This window comes from Pygocentrus nattereri, chromosome 24, assembly GCF_015220715.1.
Source record: "Pygocentrus nattereri isolate fPygNat1 chromosome 24, fPygNat1.pri, whole genome shotgun sequence".
Lineage (NCBI taxonomy): Eukaryota > Metazoa > Chordata > Actinopteri > Characiformes > Serrasalmidae > Pygocentrus > Pygocentrus nattereri.
In genome coordinates this window covers 14,415,514-14,435,415 of record NC_051234.1, presented here as the reverse complement: position 1 = coordinate 14,435,415, position 19,902 = coordinate 14,415,514, and the positions used below count along the sequence as shown (strand labels likewise).

Here is a 19,902-nt window from a genome sequence, read left to right as displayed (position 1 = left end):
TGTTAGCTGAAAGCATGTAAACATATACAAAATGTTTTGGCAACTGGTTAAATTACATGTCATGTTGATCATCTAAATGAAAATACGTAAAAAACAAAATGTGTCAAACTCTGCAAATAAACAAAAATTAAACATGCAGAAAAGTAAGATTGTTTGCTTTAGTGGATGTTTAATTCATTTTCAACAAAACATACTTTTGACTGAGGGTATTGAACCTTTGGCATAAGACTGTTGTGTAGTTGATGAGGTCATTGGGTTGTAGGAAAAACTGGTGCATCTTGGGGTATGGCACTACTGTTTTTATAGACTTCCTCCTTCAAGTCAAACGGAGGGTTTGAAGGGCTGCCAACAGAAACATCTCTCAGCTGTTTAGAGAATTGGTAGGGGGGATTCCCCACAGAAGGCAAGTACAGAAGGGAATTGTAGGGGTTAGAGCTAGGATAATTACCTTTTTATTTATAGCATGCTGACTGCAGTGTTGGGTACAGCCATAGCCAAACTTGAATTTTTGTGTTTAAGAGAATGCTTTGCATACATAGACTGAAAGTTGTGTGGGGTTTGTGGCAACCAGGTAATTCAAGGTTGTTTTCACACCTAGTGTGTTGTTAGAGTTAATCAGAGTTGTTTTTTTGTGATATTTTTGTTTAAATCAGTTTGTTTCATACTGTTAGAGCTAAAGCACACTAAATTACACATGCAAGTGTTTATTGTTCAGAAATTCTGCAGGCATGTGCTTTGTTACCCTGAAATTTGCCAACACAAAAGAGAAAAATAGACAAAAGAGATGCTTGCACCTCACAATGTGTACTATATATAGATATAATAATAAACCTGACTTGACATCAGCTTCTGTATGACTGATTTGCACATCTCAATTTAATCAATCAGTGGTTGGCCAAAAAAATGTTCCGCAATCCATTTGCTAAAATCCAGAGGTGTAAGTAAAGAATTACAATTACTCATTACTGTAATCAAGTACAGTTTTCCCTGTAACTGTACTTCTTTGAGTAGAATTAAATCATAGCATTTTTACACTTGAGTTCATTTTTAATTAAATACTTTTACTTTGCTAGTTTAATTTTCACAACCATACAAAATAAATTATGAGCATATCAGCTCAGAAACCAGAAAGAATGACACAAGGTTAAATAACCAATAAAAAAAAAGCAGCTACGGCAGGAAAAACACTACAGAGCTGTGCAGTTTAGCAGAGAAGATCAGAGGAGAAATGAACCAGCACACAAGAGGAATAGACTGCATCCAAACGGTCATCTGTATTCATTTTCAAGAAGCCTGCTGAGATCCATTCTTACAATTCAACTCCAGCCTGAGGGAGCATTAGCCGAGCTAGCTGATCCGAGCTAAACAGGTACTGTGTGTATGGTTTTCTTCTTTTTTTTATAATGCTTCTGTTTATAAAACATCTGTTACGTATATTTTATTACAAGCGCCTGTCAGTTACTTTAGTTAACAGGTGTCTCCCACAGCCTACAGTTTACCTGTTTATGCAGCCTAGTTTAGTACTTAGTTTTTTAGTACAGTAGTTGTTTTAATGAACTCTTACTTGAGTAAGTTTATTTACTAATTTGCTAATACTTGTACTTTACTTGTAATTTACTTGAGTAAATTATGACTACAGTAACCAGTGCTTATACTTGAGTAGGGATTTTTAGTACTCTTTACACCGCTGCCAATCAAACGCATATCTTTGCTATTATTTTATTTACCTTTTTTTTAGTCTACCTTTATTAGCAGCAGCTCATGCTATAAGAATGATATGAGCATCAAAGACTCAGATGTTACAACAGGCAGATTATGCAGACAGTACAGTGCTGATGTGCGGCTAGAAAAAAAAAGAAAGCGTTCTCTAATACTGAATTGTAAACCACTGTAAAAATGTGTTCCCACCAACAGTGAACCTTAAGCCACTTTTACACCTACCTTGTCTGGACCAATCTCTTCTTAAGCTTGGTTTTGACAAGTGTGAACACTCACTGTCAAAAGCAGTGCTTTATATATATAACAAACATTCAGAATAAGTGAATAAAAAAAGTAGTTTGAAAGTGCGCTTACTCTAGTGAGCGGCTCCAGGATGCGATCGTACTGCGCCCTCAGACGGCTGGTTATAGAAATCTGAAATGTCTGAACATCAGAATTTGGCAACAATCCTCTTTGTCCACACAGATTCTCCTGTGGAAAAAACCCAAACACCCATGCACACAAACACATATGGAAAGCATATTGGCACGACACAGAAACAAAATCTGCAGCATTGTGAGTCATGAGCAGCACCTCACCGCCTCTCTTTTCAGGTTAGAGTTCATCTCCTCCATGTTTGTGTCAGCGTGGCCATGAACAGAACGCCCATGGATGTAGTAGCCAAAACATCGGTGAGAAAGCAGTAGGACTGATATCTAAAAAACACATACACGAGCATGGTAACTGAAACAAGCTGACTGCATATTTTCCCAAATTAGCTGGGAGTCTGTTTCACAGTAAAAAAAAAAAAAAAAAAAGTAAAAAACAATTAAGTATTTAGAACTTACATTTTTACAAGGATTGTGTTATGATCTATTTAAACCTAAGGCATTATGATAGTAATAAGCTAAATATATACAAAGTCATAATTGTTAGGGTATTTTTTACTGAAAATCTTTTCAAGTGAAGTTGAAAGATTTAGATTTATCATGATTTAAATTTTTACATTAAACAAACAAAGAGTTTAGGTCCTTAGGCGGAGCCTTATTTTAGCCATACCACTACATTGTAGAGCAAGAAGTAAGATACATATGTATATATATATATATATATATATATATATATATATATATATATATATATATATATATATATATATATATATATATATATATGTGTGTGTGTGTGTGTGTGTGTGTGTCTCACAAAAGTGAGTACACTCCTCACATTTCTGCAAATTTCTTCTGTTCATTATTCTTTTCATGGGACAACACTATAGAAATGAAACTTGATTTAACTTAAAGTAGTCAGTATACAGTTTGTATAGCAGTATAGATTTGAAAATAACTCAACACACAGCCTTTAATGCCTGAATAGCTGGCAACACAAGCGAGTACACCTCACACTAAACATGTCCTAATTGTGGCCAATTGTGTCATTCTCCCTCCCTGGTGTCATGTGACTCTTTAGAGTTACAAGGTTCCAGGTGTGAATGGGGAGCAGGGCTGTTAAATTTGGTGTTTTGGGTAAAATTCTCTCATACTGGCCACTGGATATTCAAAATGGCACCTCATAGCAAAGAACTCTCTAGTAGATTTGTTGCTCTCCACAAAGATGGCCTAGGCTATAAGAAGATTACACCCTGAAACTGAGCTATAGCACGGTGCCCAAAGTCATACAGCGGTTTTCCAGGACAGGTTTTACTTGGAACAGGTCTCGCCAGGGTGAACCAAAGAAGTTGAGTCCACATGTTCAATGTCATATCCAGAGGTTGGCTTTAAAAATAGACGCATGAGTGCTGACAGCATTGCTGCAGAGGTTGAAGAAGTGGGAGGTCAGCCTGTACAGTGCTCAGACCATACGCCGCACAATGCATCAACTCGGTCTGCATTGCCTTCGTCCCAGCAGGAAGCCTCTTCTGAAGCTGACGCACAAGAAAGCCAGCAAACAGTTTGCTGAAGACAAGTAGTCCAAGAACATGGATTACTGAAACCATGTCTTGTGGTCTGACGAGACCCAGATAAACTTGTTTGGCTCAGATGGTGTCCAGCATGTGTGGTGGTGCCCTGGTGAGGAGTATCAAGACAACTGTCTCTTGCCTACAGTCAAGCATGGGGGCGGTAGCATCATGGTCTGGAGCTGCATGAGTGCTGCAGGCACTGGGGAGCTGTAGTTCATTGAAGGAAACATGAATTCCACCTTGTACTGTGAAATTCTGAAGCATGATCCCCTCCCTTCGTAAAGTGCATGGCAGTTTTCCAACACAATAACGGCCCCAAACACACCTCCAAAATGACAACTGCCTTGCTGAAGGTAAAGATGACAGACTGTCCAAGTGTGTCTCCAGACCTAAACCCAATAGAGCACTGGTGGGGCATCCTCAAGTGGAAAGAGAAGAAGCGCAAGGTGTCTAACATCCACCAGCTCTGTGATATCATCATGGAGGAGTGGAAGAGGATTTCAGTAGCAACCTGTGCAGCTCTAGTGAATTCCATGCCCAAGAGGATTAAGGCAGTGCTAGATAATATTGGTGGTCATAAAAAATATTGACATTTTAAGCATAACTTGGACACGTTCACTGTGAGGTTTACTCACTTGTGTTGCCAGCTATTTAGACATTAATGGCTGTGTGTAGAGTAAATCTATACTGCTATACAAGCTGTACACTGACTACTTGAAGTTATCCAAATTTAATTTCTATAGTTTTGTCCCATGAAAAGATACAATAAAATATTTGCAGAATATATATCTCATAGTTTTGAAGTGTCCCAAAGTCTTAAAATCAGTATGTAACATTCAGAATTGTCACTTATTTTTGACATTAAGTAAATCTTTCTCTGTTTAGTGAAAACATATTATGTTATGTAAAATTATATTATAATATAATAAACATTATGTTATGTATTCAAAGCTCAGTTTGCTAGTCATGTATTAGCTTTTCAGCTAAAATTGTCACTACTGAAACATTTGGTAAAGTTTCAGTAGTGGTATGATTATTCTGATAATGACAAAAACTGAATGTTTAATAACTAACCTTAATAAAATAAACAAAATTAATTTAGGGGGTCACTCAAAGCAAAAACATTTTATTTTAAAGCACTTGTCAGTTAAAATGTGTTTTCAACTCTGACCCAGTTCAGTAGAATGATTCCTATATATTACATAGAGAAGAGATACATATGCATGTCCCCTTTATATTACATATATGCAAGTGCTTATATGTAATAATAATACACTATGGCCAAAAGCCATGTAATCGCCACAGACAAACACCGGCAGTAGAATGGGTCGCACTGAAGAGCTCAGTGACTTTTGTAAACATGGCACTCTTATAGTATGCCATCTTTGCCACAAAACAACATCAGTACAAGGCTCCATGTTAATGCCCCTCGTTTTGGAACGGGATGTCCAACAAGCTCATATTGATATGATGTTCAGGTGTCCACATACTTGCCATACAGTGCATGTCCCATATGTGTATATGTAAAATATGGACAATACTTCTTTGTAATTTACTAATTCTAACCTGAAAACTAACCCTATGTTTAATTTCAGTAACCAAACAGAAGTAGCTATGGCTTTACAGTTAGAAAAAAGCTCTGTTGGTCCTGTAGGATAATCCTGTTTTCTCTAGTCTTTCTAAAAGATCAAGATATTTTTAATCCAGAAAATGTATGAAAACACACACTCTCAAACAGTGAGCACAGCTGCTCCAAAGACTCACATTGCTGATGGAACACAGGTCCACAAACTGGCGGATCTTGTCTTCAACAAAACGCTCATGGAACACTGAGAATATCAGCTATAGAACAGAAACACAGTATAAGTTGTTAGACAGAGATTAATAATAACAGCTTTAGTAATACATACATCTATTGCACATTTTTTATTGTTTTAAGTGTTTTGACTTTTATATTAAGTTTTCAGTGCCATGTGTGATGAGTCACATCTTTGGTTTTAGGCTTGCTAGGTAACAATTCTCTCTCTTTGGATGGTTATTGGGGCAAAAATTGGGGAAAATAAAAGAGTGCAGACTGGAGGAATTTGGGAGCAGGTTTTAGAGAGGCAATCCAGCAAAACAAGTTGTAAAGTTCTTGTTACAGATCAAGTCTTAATACTTTGACAATATTTTTGGCTTCTAACACCAAAAGAAAACAAACTCTGATTATTAACTGGTCACATTTGGTCATGATTTGACAGAAGCTTCATGACATTAACAGACAGCAGCTGCCTAACACCCCCAATCTGATCTTGTGCTTCTTAAAGTACATCACAAAAACAGGAAATTGCCAGGGCAAGCTGACCTTCAAAGGTGCTTGACTAAGGAAGTTTAGTTTTAATCACAAGAATTTATATTTAGATCAGATGAATTTGTATCAGTCGACACAAATCTGACAGTTTTGCATCTGTCACCAAAGTAGTTTAAATTGTGACTCTTTCTAAAAATCCAGAATCTATACAACTCTCTCAGGACGTGTGTGTAGGTGTGTAGGGGGTGTAAAGAAATTCTACAGTGTTTCACTGGCTGTTATTCATGTACGTTAGGGTTAAATCTAATCGCAATACAAGTGCATGCAAATTTCAGCTGACAGCTGAAAAACAGATGGCTATTCATTAGTTTCATCTTTGGCATGTCATGTATGGTAAGAGTGTGTGTAAATTTGAGCATAGTAGTTTAACAGCCTGAATTGATATACTATTAGCACTGATTTACAAATAAGTAAAACACCCACACACATATGGCCAAAAATGTTATCACAGTAAACAAAATTCATATCGTTGGATATCAATACATATCACAATAAATGTCAAATCATTATTTCTTTCAAGTTTGAAGGCTGATTTTTGCTCCTAGGTGGTTAATTGCTGTTTTAAACTATCCTTTATGGTCAGAACATGACTAACACTCGCCAAACAGTGGAACATTTCACATATCTGTTATGGGAGAGTGGGAGAAAGTTTCTGCTGAACTGTTTTTGTCAGCTGGAAAAGTTACAAATGCTAAACAAGTGGCCAACAGTAGTGCTAAACTGTTTAGTTTCTCAACAATGTCAATTTAGTATGAACAGCAAACATTAGCTGGCTCGGTACGTCAGTGATAGATCACACTGCCTTACTGCCATCACTCCTACCACATTCATATTATAGTATTCAAACACCAGCTAGCAGAAGTCTGGACTTCTCTATACTATCGTAGTATCATACAAACAGTAGTTTGAGGGGTGAAACACAAAGTATCTAACACCAGGCAAACGGAGTCCTCCTTTTAGGTATGTTTAAACTGAAAGCAGTACTTTGTGTCTTGTTTGATCTACAGTATCATCAATTCGTCGTGTTGTGCGAATGATGGAACGCTGCTTCAAGTTAGCCATCTGCTAAAAACAGCTAGCCTGGAAAGAAAGCACCCTCCTGCTTTTCAATACCTCACAGCTTCCTCAGTTTACTTTTAAGTAACTTTTAAGTGACTTGCATGAACCAACTTCTTTCTTTCACTTTCATTGCTTGGGAACGAACTAATACTTAAATATGACTGTAACGCTGTAGCAGTGCTTTAGTTGTGATGAGCAGACATGATTTATCGCTGCTAAAGTTTGTTAGAATGAACAGAAAGAGGTGAATTCACTTTAAGACAGTACAGTTACACCACTTATCTCATCACTCACACTTGGTCACAGGAGAACAGATCGCCGGTTGCTCCACTCAAACAGAGAGTGTATAACTCCACGTTTCAGCCATAGCTAAAGAATCATTTTACTCGTCGATCCCTCCCTCTCTATTCATGTCGAAAAACTCAGAAGTGTGCCCTCTCCTGGCGACAGCAGAGTAGTGCCGCTTTCCTTGCAGTAGAAAACGCCACCAGGGATTTCGTTAGAACGTGGAAGTGTGAGAATGGTGTATTATATCGTAAATTAATGGAACATTTCTTATAGCTCTATCGAGAAAAGATATATGGCGATAATAAGCGTTATCATTTTATTACCCAGCCCTACAGCTAAGTATCCAAAACTTCATCAATCAATATCATCAAAACATGGATGTACGTGTCATCAACAAGTGGATGTACTTATCTTACATGCACATTGTTATAAACAAATGCTGCAACTACTCCATGTGAAGACAAATTTCACTGGGCTTTTTTTTTAATACTACTGACACTGAAGTACAAAATTGAAATACAAAATACAAAACACAGCTAGTATATGAGCATCTCACACTTTGCAACAATACAGCATCTGAATATGTTATTTTAGAAAAATAAATATACTACACAATCTTTTTTCTGTCTTAAATCTCTGTGTATTTCACATTTTATTTTTAATCGTCATAATAAAGTCAATAAACTCTGTCTACAAACACAGCCATTGCCTCACAAACTGCTGAATGCTGTCGTTTTATTGGCTCCCCACCAAAACTTCTGCATGAATTTGGGCATACTTCATGTAAATTAGATATTGGTAAACTTGTGGTGAAGCTCAATTTGCACTCAAATATTTGCTTGTTTCCACATAATGTTGTTTTCGAAAGAAAACCTTGCATCTCCATTTTTAGTTTTTTTTAGTTTTGACATAGTTTGAAAACACATGTTGCCTTTTACAGTGGTATGTAAATTTCATGATGAATGGATTACAAGAAACGACCTCAAATTCACTTTGAAAGCAGTCTGGTTCCATTGACTTACATTAAAAGTAAAATTTTTTTTGTAAAAGTTTTTTCCTTCTCCTGTGAAGTTATTATTTTGGAGATACAAGGTTTTCTTCCGACAGCAGGAGTTTTATGAAGCAGAATTGGAGCAGTTTGTAGTAGATGTATGGTATACCTGTATGAAGCCGATGCAGAGCCACATAACAGAAGCAAGACCATAGCGCAGTATGCGGCTATAGGCAGGTGTGTATACCTCATCAGAGCGCCGAAGCTCTGAAGAGTTGTCTCTCAAAGCCAGGCTGGAGAAACCCACCACCTGCACAGACACACATATACACACACACACACACACACACACACACACACACACACACACACACGCACACACACACACACACACACACACACACACTTCATCTCACCAGCGTAAAGAGTACAAAGTTGCTCATCTAGGATTGAAATGAGTTGCAGTACATAAAGGTCCAGTACAGAGTATCGGGGTGCAGATATCAGCAGATTAAACTGAATGCTTTTTTAAGACTTTTTACTAAGAGACATTTTAATGCTCTCAATGAAAAGATACTCTGGCCAAAATGAAAAATGTAAGCAGGGCTATAGGCATTTGTTGTAAACATGCATCCTACATCGATCACACATCCTATACCGGTGCACCAGTAGGCTCTAGTGTGAGATTTTCAGGTTTAAAGACCAAGAAACCCCCTGTCTGCTGATGTATCTTGAAAGTGGAAGGAACATTTGAAAAACTATAGCTGCTTTGTGGTGGATTTTTTTTCAGCTAGCTGGTGACTGATAAGAAATCAAATATCTTATTACTACCATGTAACTGTGGAAATGGTCTTTAGATAATGGATTACTCAAATGACAAAAGTGACAGATGAGAAGGGCAACAATCTAAAAAATAAGTTCTACTTTATTTCAGTTTGGCTTATTTTCTCTGGCTGAAATGTGTAAAAAAATGTTTCCTGTGTCTGTTTTGTGCTAAATAAAGACAGAATTGCTGTTTTGTTTGCAAACTCAGGTAAGTGTTGCACTATAACTAGCTTGGTTGTATTTATTAGCAATTAGGCTAGCAGTCAGGATTGACACCAGAAGGATTCCTAATGTTTGTAGTATTTGCGTACCACATATCATGTGTTGTAGTAAGAGGACACTGATGATCGAAAACATGGAAACAACATGAAATCATGAATTCTATCGAATCCATGAGGCTGAAGGATATAGTGCTATGTTAAAGAATACTAAAGAATAGTATGTTAACTATTAACTAGTTTTAGGTTGGAAAGTCCTGTAAGTCTACACAAAAGCTAAATTTACAAAGCAGTGCATGTGTACGCAAAATCAAGCATTTCAGTAGATGAGGCCACCAAGTTAAAATGTTATCTATATATTAGCATTAGCACAGAAGGGCATTAAAGTAATTTTCTGTAGGCTTTTCTGTTGACTTTTTTCTTTACAGCCAACTGCATGTACAACTTAACATTAACACCCATTGTGCAAATGACTTTTACAGATGTGTAAGAACATCTAGCCATTTTTCAGAAAATCTGCATTTTCCCATCTCTTCACTCATCTGCTTTTACTAAAAACTAGCAAAGAATTTAAAAAAAAGGGCCTACTCGTGTCTCTTATTTAAACCTCAAAACCAAAGAGGCATGAGTTGATTTTTGATTCTGTCAGCCACTTAAGGAATCATTTATATTAATATTTGCATCATTTATAGTTTTTACACCACAGTTTTTTCACACTTTTTATGAAAACAATCCCCCACAGATATACTCTGCTGAAACCCCCAGCTTGATTCTTACCTCTAAGAAGAAGAGAATGGCCATGATCTGGAAGGTGGGGCTGATCTTACGGATTGTCTGGATCTCGTTCCACTCATTTGCCACAAAGTATGTTCTCCAGATGCTGACAGGGGCTGCTGGAGGCTTTCCCTCACCAGAGCCTGAAATCACACAATAACATCCCCAACAATGCTGAGTAATTCAAATACAACTGAGAGTACATAAACAATAAATACAGCAGACAAAAATAAAATGAGAAACACTAACAATCAATATGGAATAATTAACCACTGCATTATGCTCATTATTAAGTTACTAATCCTAATACATGTCATTTGGTAACTACGAAAAATTCAGTAATTACTACAAAACTAATATTTAAGTAGCTATAAAAACAATGAACCAAAATATATTTTCATATTTCAGGTCCTCAGGGTTTAAGGAGTTAAAAGAGTAAAGATACTGTAGAATAACCTGGAACATCATTAAAGGAAAGATAATACTGAAGACATTAATTACCTTCCACAAATTTACTGGTCTTGCTTCGAGGTCTCTCCCAGTCTATGAAGAATATGTCCACTGACAACTGCACCAAGAGCTTATGAAGGAAATGCACCGCCTGCAGAGCATGGGAAAGTGCACGTGTAATAAATACTTTTTTTTCTGTGAAAACAGATACAAATACCTAAACTAAACAAATAGCAAAAACACAAATGTACAACTTACAAAAATACGACTCACTACTGCACAAAAGTTTGTGAAGTTTACACCCTGCCAGATATACCCCAGCCAACTGTAAGTACTATTGTTGTAAAAATAGAACTTTGATCGTAGGCCAGATCTTCTCATCCAACATTAGTTTCTGAGCTCAAATATTCTTTTTTTCACTGAATGGGCTTAAACCCTCATACTGCATTAACAATGAAAATATGATCTATCCAGCAGCCTTACTACTGACGAATACATGCTGCAGACCAGACACAGTCATTCCAACACAAGGAAGTGCTAACTTTTTTAATTCAATATTTGTAGTGTTTTCACCATAAATATACAGACATACCAAGTCTCCCGGAAGTCGCGAGAGTCTCCCGCATATCAATAGTGTCTCCCTGATGCCCGGAAGTCAGATAAAATCTCCCGGAATCCAGAAGTAGTGGCCCAAGAGTGAACACAAATGCGCGCACAGGCGACACAGACTTTTTCCCCCAGTCGCGTGTGGGAAAGAGGGGGAGAGGGAGAGAGCGGCGCTCCCCTCGTGTGCATATTGATGAAGTGCATGCAAAACAGAGAGGGTTCTGTTTGGCCTGTTCTCTCCAAAGAGTCTGTGAGTCAGCCAATCAGTTTTTAGTGTGGACGGGCAGTGTTTTTTCCCCTCCTGGACGGGATGCGTTCAGTGACAGAAGGAGCATCATGGCGGAGGGAGGGAAAGCGGATGCAGGGCCTTCCAAAAAGAGGAAACATAAAACTAATTTTACCTCCGACTTCTCTAAAATATATCCATGTCTGGTCAAAGTAAAGAACAATGACAGTCTTGCCCGCTGTACAGTTTGTAATACTGATTTCAGCATTGCCCACGGGGGACTAAATGATTGTAAAAGGCATGTTGAGGTGAGTTAATGTGACATATATATTATATTAGCAGCTAATAGCTGTCTCAATTAGTTGACTAGTTGCCAAGTATGTGCTGCTGGCCAATCATGAAAAGAGCTATCTTGGACTTGTTTTAAGTTGTAGTCAAACATAAAAAACAGAGTTTAAAGAGAGGGTAAATTTAGTAATTTACAAGAAAATTATATCTTATGCTTTTATATCTTTTAGGGACCACAGCATGTTAGAGAGGCAAAGCGCAGGGAAGAAAAACAAAGTTTAATGGAGAAGGTTACCACAGCTGAGGTGTATTTCACATCTTTTATTGTGGAGCATAATTTGCCATTTAATGTGTGTAGGCACACAGGCAGGTTTTATGAAATTTAGGAAAATGTTCCCAGACTCTGAAATAGCAAAGAATTATGCCTGCTCTTCCACAAAGACAGCAGCAATGATAAACCTGGCACTGGAACCTGAATGCTCAGAGGATGTGTACAAGTTACTCTGCACAGAAAAAAGGCCATACAGTATCATGGTTGATGAAAGCAATGACATCATGTGTGAAAAGGAGTGTGCCATTTTAGTCAGGTACTACAGTGAAACACAGGATAAGGTGACAGTTGGATTTGTAGACATGCCAGTGTGTAATGAGGCCAAAGCTGAGAACATCTTCAACTGCATCGAATCATCCATGCAGGACAAAGGCCTTGAGTGGTCCAATTGCGTAGGATTCAGCAGTGACAATTGCAATGTCATGATTGGTAAGAACAACTCTTTCTTATCAAGAGTGAAAGCACAGGCCCCTCACATATACAGTGTTGGCTGTCCAAGTCACTTGGTGAACATATGTGCCAAAACTGCTGCTAAGGAGCTCTCAATGTCACCTGAGGAATTGCTAATTGACATATACTACTACTTTGAGAAAAGCTCAAAAAGAAGAGAGGAACTGAAGCAGTTTCAGGACTTCTGTAACATAGCTCAGCAGAGAGTACAAAAACACTGTCCCACACGTTGGCTGTCCTTGGGGAAAGGTTTGGACCATCTCCTGAATCAATGGCCAGCCTTTAGTTCTTATTTTGAGTCACACAGTGAAAATCAGAAGTCGAAGGATATTCAGAAGAGGCTTGCAGACCCCACAATGAAGCTATATGCTTGTTTTCTTCACAATGTCACTCAGTGCTTTGACAAATTGAATGTAATTTTTCAAAACAAGACACGTGTTCTTTACAAGCTAAATGACAGTGTTGAAGAACTCCTGCATGACATTCCAAGTAGGTTTGTTGTTCCCAGAATATTGAGAGAGAATGCACTGCAGGAATTGGATGCAAGCAACACAGAAATTCACCGTGCAGATGAAGATCTTTTTGTTGGCTTCTTGACAAGGAGGCATCTGCAAAGTGAGGAAACACTTTCCCCCAACAGAACAAAACAGTTCTTCAAAGATGCAAGAGCATTTTATGTGAAAAGCTTTCAGAAAATACAGGAAAAGTTCCCAATGAGAGACCAAATCTTGACTAATCTGTCAATTGTCAATCCAGAGAACCAAGATGATGTGGCACCACAGCAGATCATGGCTTTGGCTGAGAGATTCCCCAGTGTGATGAAAGCAGATGCCAGAGAAAAACTCCATTTGGAAGTCCTAGATTATGTCTCAACTAACCTGGAAGCAATGGTTCCAAATTACAGAAATTTACCAGTTGATGAGTTCTGGGGCAAACTGTCAAAGGTCCGATCTGTGAGCTCAGGGCAAGTAAGATTTGTGGAGCTGTGCAAGTTGATGAAACTGCTACTAGTGCTTCCGAACTCCAATTGTGATGTAGAAAGAGCCTTCAGCATGGTGAGGCACATCAAGACTGAGTTCAGGAGTCAGATGTCACACCAGACACTTGTCAATCTGATGTCATGTAAGATAAACAAATTCATTGACACAGAGTGTCATAACATTGACATTTCAAGCAAACTGATCAAATCTGCAAAGCAAGCAGTAACAAAGTACAATGAAGGCTTGCAGAAGACTATAGGCTAATTTTCTTCACAATGTCACTCAGCGCTTTGACAAATTTAATGTAATTTTTCAAAACAAGACACCTGTTCTTTACAAGCTAAATGACAGTGTTGAAGAACTCCTGCATGCCATTGCAGGTAGGTTTGTTGTTCCCAGAATATTGAGAGAGAATGCACTGCAGGAATTGGATGCAAGCAACCCAGAAAGCAGATGCCAGAGAAAAACTCCACTTGGAAGTCCTAGATTATGTCTGAACTATCCTGGAAGCAATGGTCCCACATTACAGAAATCTCCCAGAAAGTTGGGAGAAGTGTCTCCCTGAAATTCATTTTTGCAAGTTGGGATGTCTGAATATAATATATACTACAACAGCATATTGGTGATTTTGGCAATTTTCTATGTGCTATGTACTACAGCACTCTGTGACTCCACTCTGTGAGTTTGCATGGTCTACATACATTTGGTGTGGCAGAGCTGTTATTGCTCCTAGACACTTCTATTTTACAATAATAGCACTCACTGACTGGAGCGGCTCTAGCAGGACAAAAATTTGAAGAAGAGGTGGCATCCTACATCAGTGTTAGGGTTAAAGTCACTGAGCTCTTCGGTACAATCCATTCTAGTGTCATTGTTTGTCCATGGAAAGCGCATGGCTACGTGCTTAATGTTATATTCCTGTTAGCAATGAGTGTGGCTGAAACACCTGAGTTCAATTGTTCAATAATTAGAAAGGGTGTCCACATACTTTTTATCCACACATACTTTAATTTCATTTGAATAGCGCTTCATGTAGGGACAGCATGAAGAGCTGGTAAAACTAACATGCACTCTTCCATCTTTTATGTTGCCATTTACAAATTACCTTAAGTGCAAAAGCACAGCCAACATACGTCACAAAGCGTTCCTCTTGAGATGGTAACGGCAACAACACAGACACAAACTGCTGAGCCTGCAAAATAGATACATAAGATTAAACTCTGGGTGACAGTTTTCACAGCCTACTTATTCCATCACATAAAAACATGAACATGAAGTGTGGCCACAAACACGAGACCTGGATGGAGAACACAAAAAATGATCACTAAGATCAAACTACTGAAACAGACTTGCCTTCACTGTCTGGACAAAAACCAGAGGAAAAGGAAAGAGACAAAAAGACATTTGATTTGCACTATAAGCTTTATTACATTCAGCACATATTTTTAAGAAGGCTTGCTTTTTATGTTTTTTTGAAATATGTTACATCACTGTAAGATCATATTTTTAAATACAGTATTAATTGCTCATCTTTACCACAGGTACCATTGTGAAGAACATTTTTACAAATATATACTACTAAAGGCGAATTCCACACTTTTTTTTTTTTTTTCGCATAATTCAATCACTATGATGAAAAGAAAGTCAATCAGAATGGTTTAATGTGAAATGCTCCATTCCAGAGAAATGGCAAAGGAGAAAAAGCTAAAACGATGCATTGAACCTTATGCAGAAACTTTGAATAATAGGCAGTTAGGAGTTACCCTATCATTTTCCATCCAGTGTTCCAAATTTTTGGAACACACTCCCAAAACTTTTTTTATGAAATACCGAATACTGAAAATACTACAAGGAAGACTGCTCAGTTGTGTGTTTAATATTGTTAATGTACTTTGAGTGACTTTAAATGAGCAAAAGCATAAAGTGTAGATACATTTGACTGGGCAGTAAAGGTGACTGGTTTTGGCAATTAATCTTCTGGTTTTGTATTTTCTATTGTAGAATCTCACTCTTAGTGTTTAGAGGGTTTAGGAAACAACTGCAAAATACTGACCTTGTAGAAGATGAGCCAGTACAGTCCTGTTCCCACAGTGATGATGAAGAAAACATTTGCCAAATCTCCAGCATATATCAGCAAGAACTTCAGAATGGTCTGGAAAAAAAGAGAAAAGAGAAAAGTCTGAATAAAAGAGGAAGTGCATTTATTTACTGCCGTATATTATTATAATACAACTATATACTGTGATATGTCAAAATGTAAAGGAAACATTGGAGCAATAGTTTAAAGTTGCTCTAAATATAGTCCATCAGCCAAAACATGTTCAGCATCCAAAGGCTGCTTCTTTAGTTTTTTCACCAAAGGCCAATGAAGCTAACGAGTAACAAAAGCTAATGTAAACCAATTAGCACAATGAAAATTGCACTAGGCAAATGTATGCAGCTGCCTAGGGCCCCATGAGCCAATGACCCCAAGAAAATTAGATTTGCTGTAAAAGTTAATACTGAAAGACCTTTGCCTTTCTCTCACTCTCTCTCTCTCTCTATTTAGATCATTATAATCTCACTGCTTTTACTCTACTCTGTATTAAAATATCTCACTATATTGGCAGACTGTTTAGCTTGTTAGAAGCATATGTCTTAAAACAAGCAAAATGATCTACCAATATAGTGAGATAAATTCATAAAAGTACTTAATTTAAAAATGTCTAGAATTAAGTTAAATAATCTTATAATCTTATAGAAATCTCAAAATGAGAAATATTACATTTATATTTACAGCATTTAGTAGATGCTCTTATCCAGAGCGACTTACAAGAAGTGCTTTGTCTATCTAGAGAAAGTATCTTTGCTAATTACCAATAGGTTAGAGAGAAAGCTAGTCCAGAGCTCAAATACTGCTAGAAACAAAAAGTCTTCAAAGATAAAGCAGGCTCCTAAAAACTTATTGAAACCAGTTTTAAGAGTGAGCTCATAATGTCAATTAATGGCCTTGAGAGGATGTAACAGCCTGGTACAACCAGGGTAGAATATCCATCCATCCATTTTCTAAGCTGCTTCTCCGTCAGGGTCACGGGGGGGTGCTGGAGCCTATCCCAGCAGTCTTCGGGCGAAAGGCAGGATACACCCTGGACAGGTCGCCAGTCCATCGCAGGGCAGACAGACAGACACAGACAGTCACTCACACACTCACACCTAGGGGCAATTTAGCATGTCCAATCGACTGCATGTCTTTGGACCGTGGGAGGAAACCAGAGAACCTGGAGGAAACCCACGCAGACACAGGGAGAACATGCACACAGAGAGGACCCTGGTCACCTGGCCGGGGAATCGAACCCAGGCCCTCCTTGCTGTGAGGCGACAGCACTACCCACAACGCCACCGTGCCGCAGGGTAGAATATGTTTTTTTTTTTTTTTTTTAAATCACAGCATATACATTTGGTTTTAAGGGTTTCCAAAAGAAGTGCAGAGTTTGGATACAATAGGGACTAAGATAATATGGATCTGTGAAAGAAGTCAAGTCAAGTCAGCTTTACTGTCAATACTACAATATGTACAGGGCATACAGTGTATTGAAATTGCATTACTCTCAGACCCCACTCCATCACCCCAAACAGGATAAAAAAAAGGATGTTTCGTGATGATCTTTGCATTGTGGTTGTCCAGGAACCATCTTGTCACTTAAGCTCAGTAAAGAGAAGGCATTTTCCTTCCTTCCACAAGAACTCAGTGGCTAAGTTTTTTTATTCTACACTGCTCAAAAAAATAAAGGGAACACTTAAACAACACAATATAACTCTAAGTAAATCAAACTTCTGTGAAATCAAACTGTCCACTTAGGAAGCAACACTGATTGACAATTAATTTCACATGCTGTTGTGCAAATGGAATAGACAACAGGTGGAAATTATTGGCAATTAGCAAGACACACTCAATAAAGGAGTGGTTCTGCAGGTGGGGACCACAGACCACTTCTCAGTACCTTTCTGCTTTCTGGCTGATGTTTTGGTCACTTTTGAATGTTGGTGGTGCTTTCACACTCGTGGCAGCATGAGACGGACTCTACAACCCACCCAAGTGGCTCAGGTAGTGCAGCTCATCCAGGATGGCACATCAATGCGAGCTGTGGCAAGAAGGTTTGCTGTGTCTGTCAGCGTAGTGTCCAGAGGCTGGAGGCGCTGCCAGGAGACAGGCCAGTACACCAGGAGACGTGGAGGAGGCCGTAGGAGGGCAACAACCCAGCAGCAGGACCGCTACCTCCGCCTTTGTGCAAGGAGGAACAGGAGGAGCACTGCCAGAGCCCTGCAAAATTACCTCCAGAGGCCTCAAATGTGCATGTGTCTGCACAAACGGTTAGAAACCGACTCCATGAGGATGGTATGAGGGCCCGACATCCACAGATGGGGGTTGTGCTCACAGCCAACACCGTGCAGGACGCTTGGCATTTGCCAGAGAACACCAGGATTGGCAAATTCGCCACTGGCGCCCTGTGCTCTTCACAGATGAAAGCAGGTTCACACTGAGCACATGTGACAGACATGACAGAGTCTGGAGACGCCGTGGAGAGCAATCTGCTCCCTGCAACATCCTTCAGCATGACCGGTTTAGCAGTGGGTCAGTAATGATGTGGGGTGGCATTTCTTTGGAGGGCCGCACAGCTCTCCATGTGCACGCCAGAGGTAGCCTGACTGCCATTAGGTACCGAGATGAGATCCTCAGACCCCTTGTGAGACCATATACTGGTGCGGTTGGTCCTGGGTTCCTCCTAATGCAGGACAATGTTAGACCTCATGTGGCTGGAGTGTGTCAGCAGTTCCTGCAAGATGACTGGCCCGTCCGTTCCCCAGACCTGAATCCGATTGAGCACATCTGGGACATCATGTCTCGCTCCATCCACCAACGCCACGTTGCACCAGGAGTTGGCGGATGCTTTAGTCCAGATCTGGGAGGAGATCCCTCAGGAGACCATCCGCCACCTCATCAGGAGCATGCCCAGGCGTTGTAGGGAGGTCATACAGGCACGTGGGGAGGCCACACACAATACTGAGCCTCATTTTGACTTGTTTTAAGGACATTACATCAAAGTTGGATCAGCCTGTAGTGTGTTTTTCCACTTTAATTTTGTGTGACTCCAAATCCAGGCCTCCATTGGTTAATAAATTTGATTTTCCATTAATGACTTTTGTGTGATTTTGTTGTCAACACAATTTTGTACAGAACAAAGTATTCAATGAGAATATTTCATTAATTCAGATCTAGGATGTGTTATTTGAGTGTTCCCTTTATTTTTTTGAGCAGTGTATTTTGTTCTTTTTTACCCTTTTATACTTTTTGTTGATATTCTTTTACTCTTGTAATTCTTTTTGAAGTTAGACTATAGTTATTTATCAAGGCTATATAATAGAGATATTCTTATATGTCTAGATCCTTGGCAGAAGAGATCTTCTTGTCTAAAGAAATTGACAATGCTGTGCCAGTGTGTAATTTTCTCTTGAAAAGAACAGAAAAGTGAAATGAAACACAAACAATTGGGTGTTGTGTATGAGCTGATGTTATTTGACATGCCACATAGATTTCAGTTTGACAAGCCAGAGATGCATTTGAGTACCAAGTGTAAATGTACATGGTTAAAAATCTTTTCAGGTTACAGTACAGATGCTAGTCACATACAATTACCATGTGTAAAATGTGGTCAGTATGTAGTTTGATGTATCTGTATGTGTACACTTGCCGGAAAATCAATGAGAGGAGAGGCAATTCTTCTTTTCCAGCTTGCTGTCTTCAACAGAGAGTACACAACGGCCACTCCACCCAGTACACCCAGAGCAATCTGGACACAATCAAATAAAACTTCCATTAATGAGAAATCTTGATTCAGTTGAAGAAACTAAACTTATCCTCATCTCAGCACTCACATCAGTTTTGACCCGAGCTTCATTTTGGTCCATTTCATACTCCACAGAGAATGACACCTAGAACATACACATAAACACATCAAGATTTACTTCTAAACTCTGTCCAGATACATACCAACTGCATGCGTATACTTACGGTTACAGTTTGTTTTGCTGGGTCAGTGATAAGAATATCAGAGTAGGACACCGTCATCAGAGGAGGGTATACCGCTCCTTTCTGGGTGTTTGGCACCAATTGAAACCTATAAGATATAAAAAAAAAAAAATGAAAAGGAACCGTTTGGCAAAAAAAATACTAATTTTTACGCAGTTTTCCCCTTACCCCAAATGTAGTTGTTTTAACAGGACATGTTTAGTTTCTGACATACCCCAAGGTTATCAATAAGCCAACACACTGGCTTCCAAATTTGGCTTATCTAGTTTAGCATTGAAGCTACAAGGCTAATTTTGCTAATCACTAGGCATCAACTGTCACCTAAATTATTTCCATAAATA

At 38.7% G+C, this 19,902-nt stretch overlaps 1 protein-coding gene across 3 annotated transcripts in view; it reads right to left on the bottom strand.

Moving 5' to 3' along the window:
* The window catches only part of tmem67 (transmembrane protein 67), a 55,970-nt gene that overhangs the window by 5,047 nt on the left and 31,021 nt on the right, over positions 1–19,902 (bottom strand). For 2 of the 3 annotated variants that reach the window (XM_017704026.2, XM_037533780.1), the window contains 12 exons: positions 19,544–19,649; positions 19,408–19,464; positions 19,224–19,322; positions 15,548–15,646; positions 14,848–14,856; positions 14,600–14,686; positions 10,665–10,764; positions 10,167–10,306; positions 8,516–8,656; positions 5,423–5,500; positions 2,298–2,414; positions 2,074–2,190 (listed from right to left, as the gene is read on the bottom strand). In XM_017704026.2, the coding sequence (XP_017559515.1) occupies positions 2,074–2,190; positions 2,298–2,414; positions 5,423–5,500; positions 8,516–8,656; positions 10,167–10,306; positions 10,665–10,764; positions 14,600–14,686; positions 14,848–14,856; positions 15,548–15,646; positions 19,224–19,322; positions 19,408–19,464; positions 19,544–19,649 (1,150 nt within the window). The remainder of the gene's footprint in view (positions 1–2,073; positions 2,191–2,297; positions 2,415–5,422; positions 5,501–8,515; positions 8,657–10,166; positions 10,307–10,664; positions 10,765–14,599; positions 14,687–14,847; positions 14,857–15,547; positions 15,647–19,223; positions 19,323–19,407; positions 19,465–19,543; positions 19,650–19,902) is intronic. The other variant, XM_017704027.2, reaches the window with a different exon arrangement.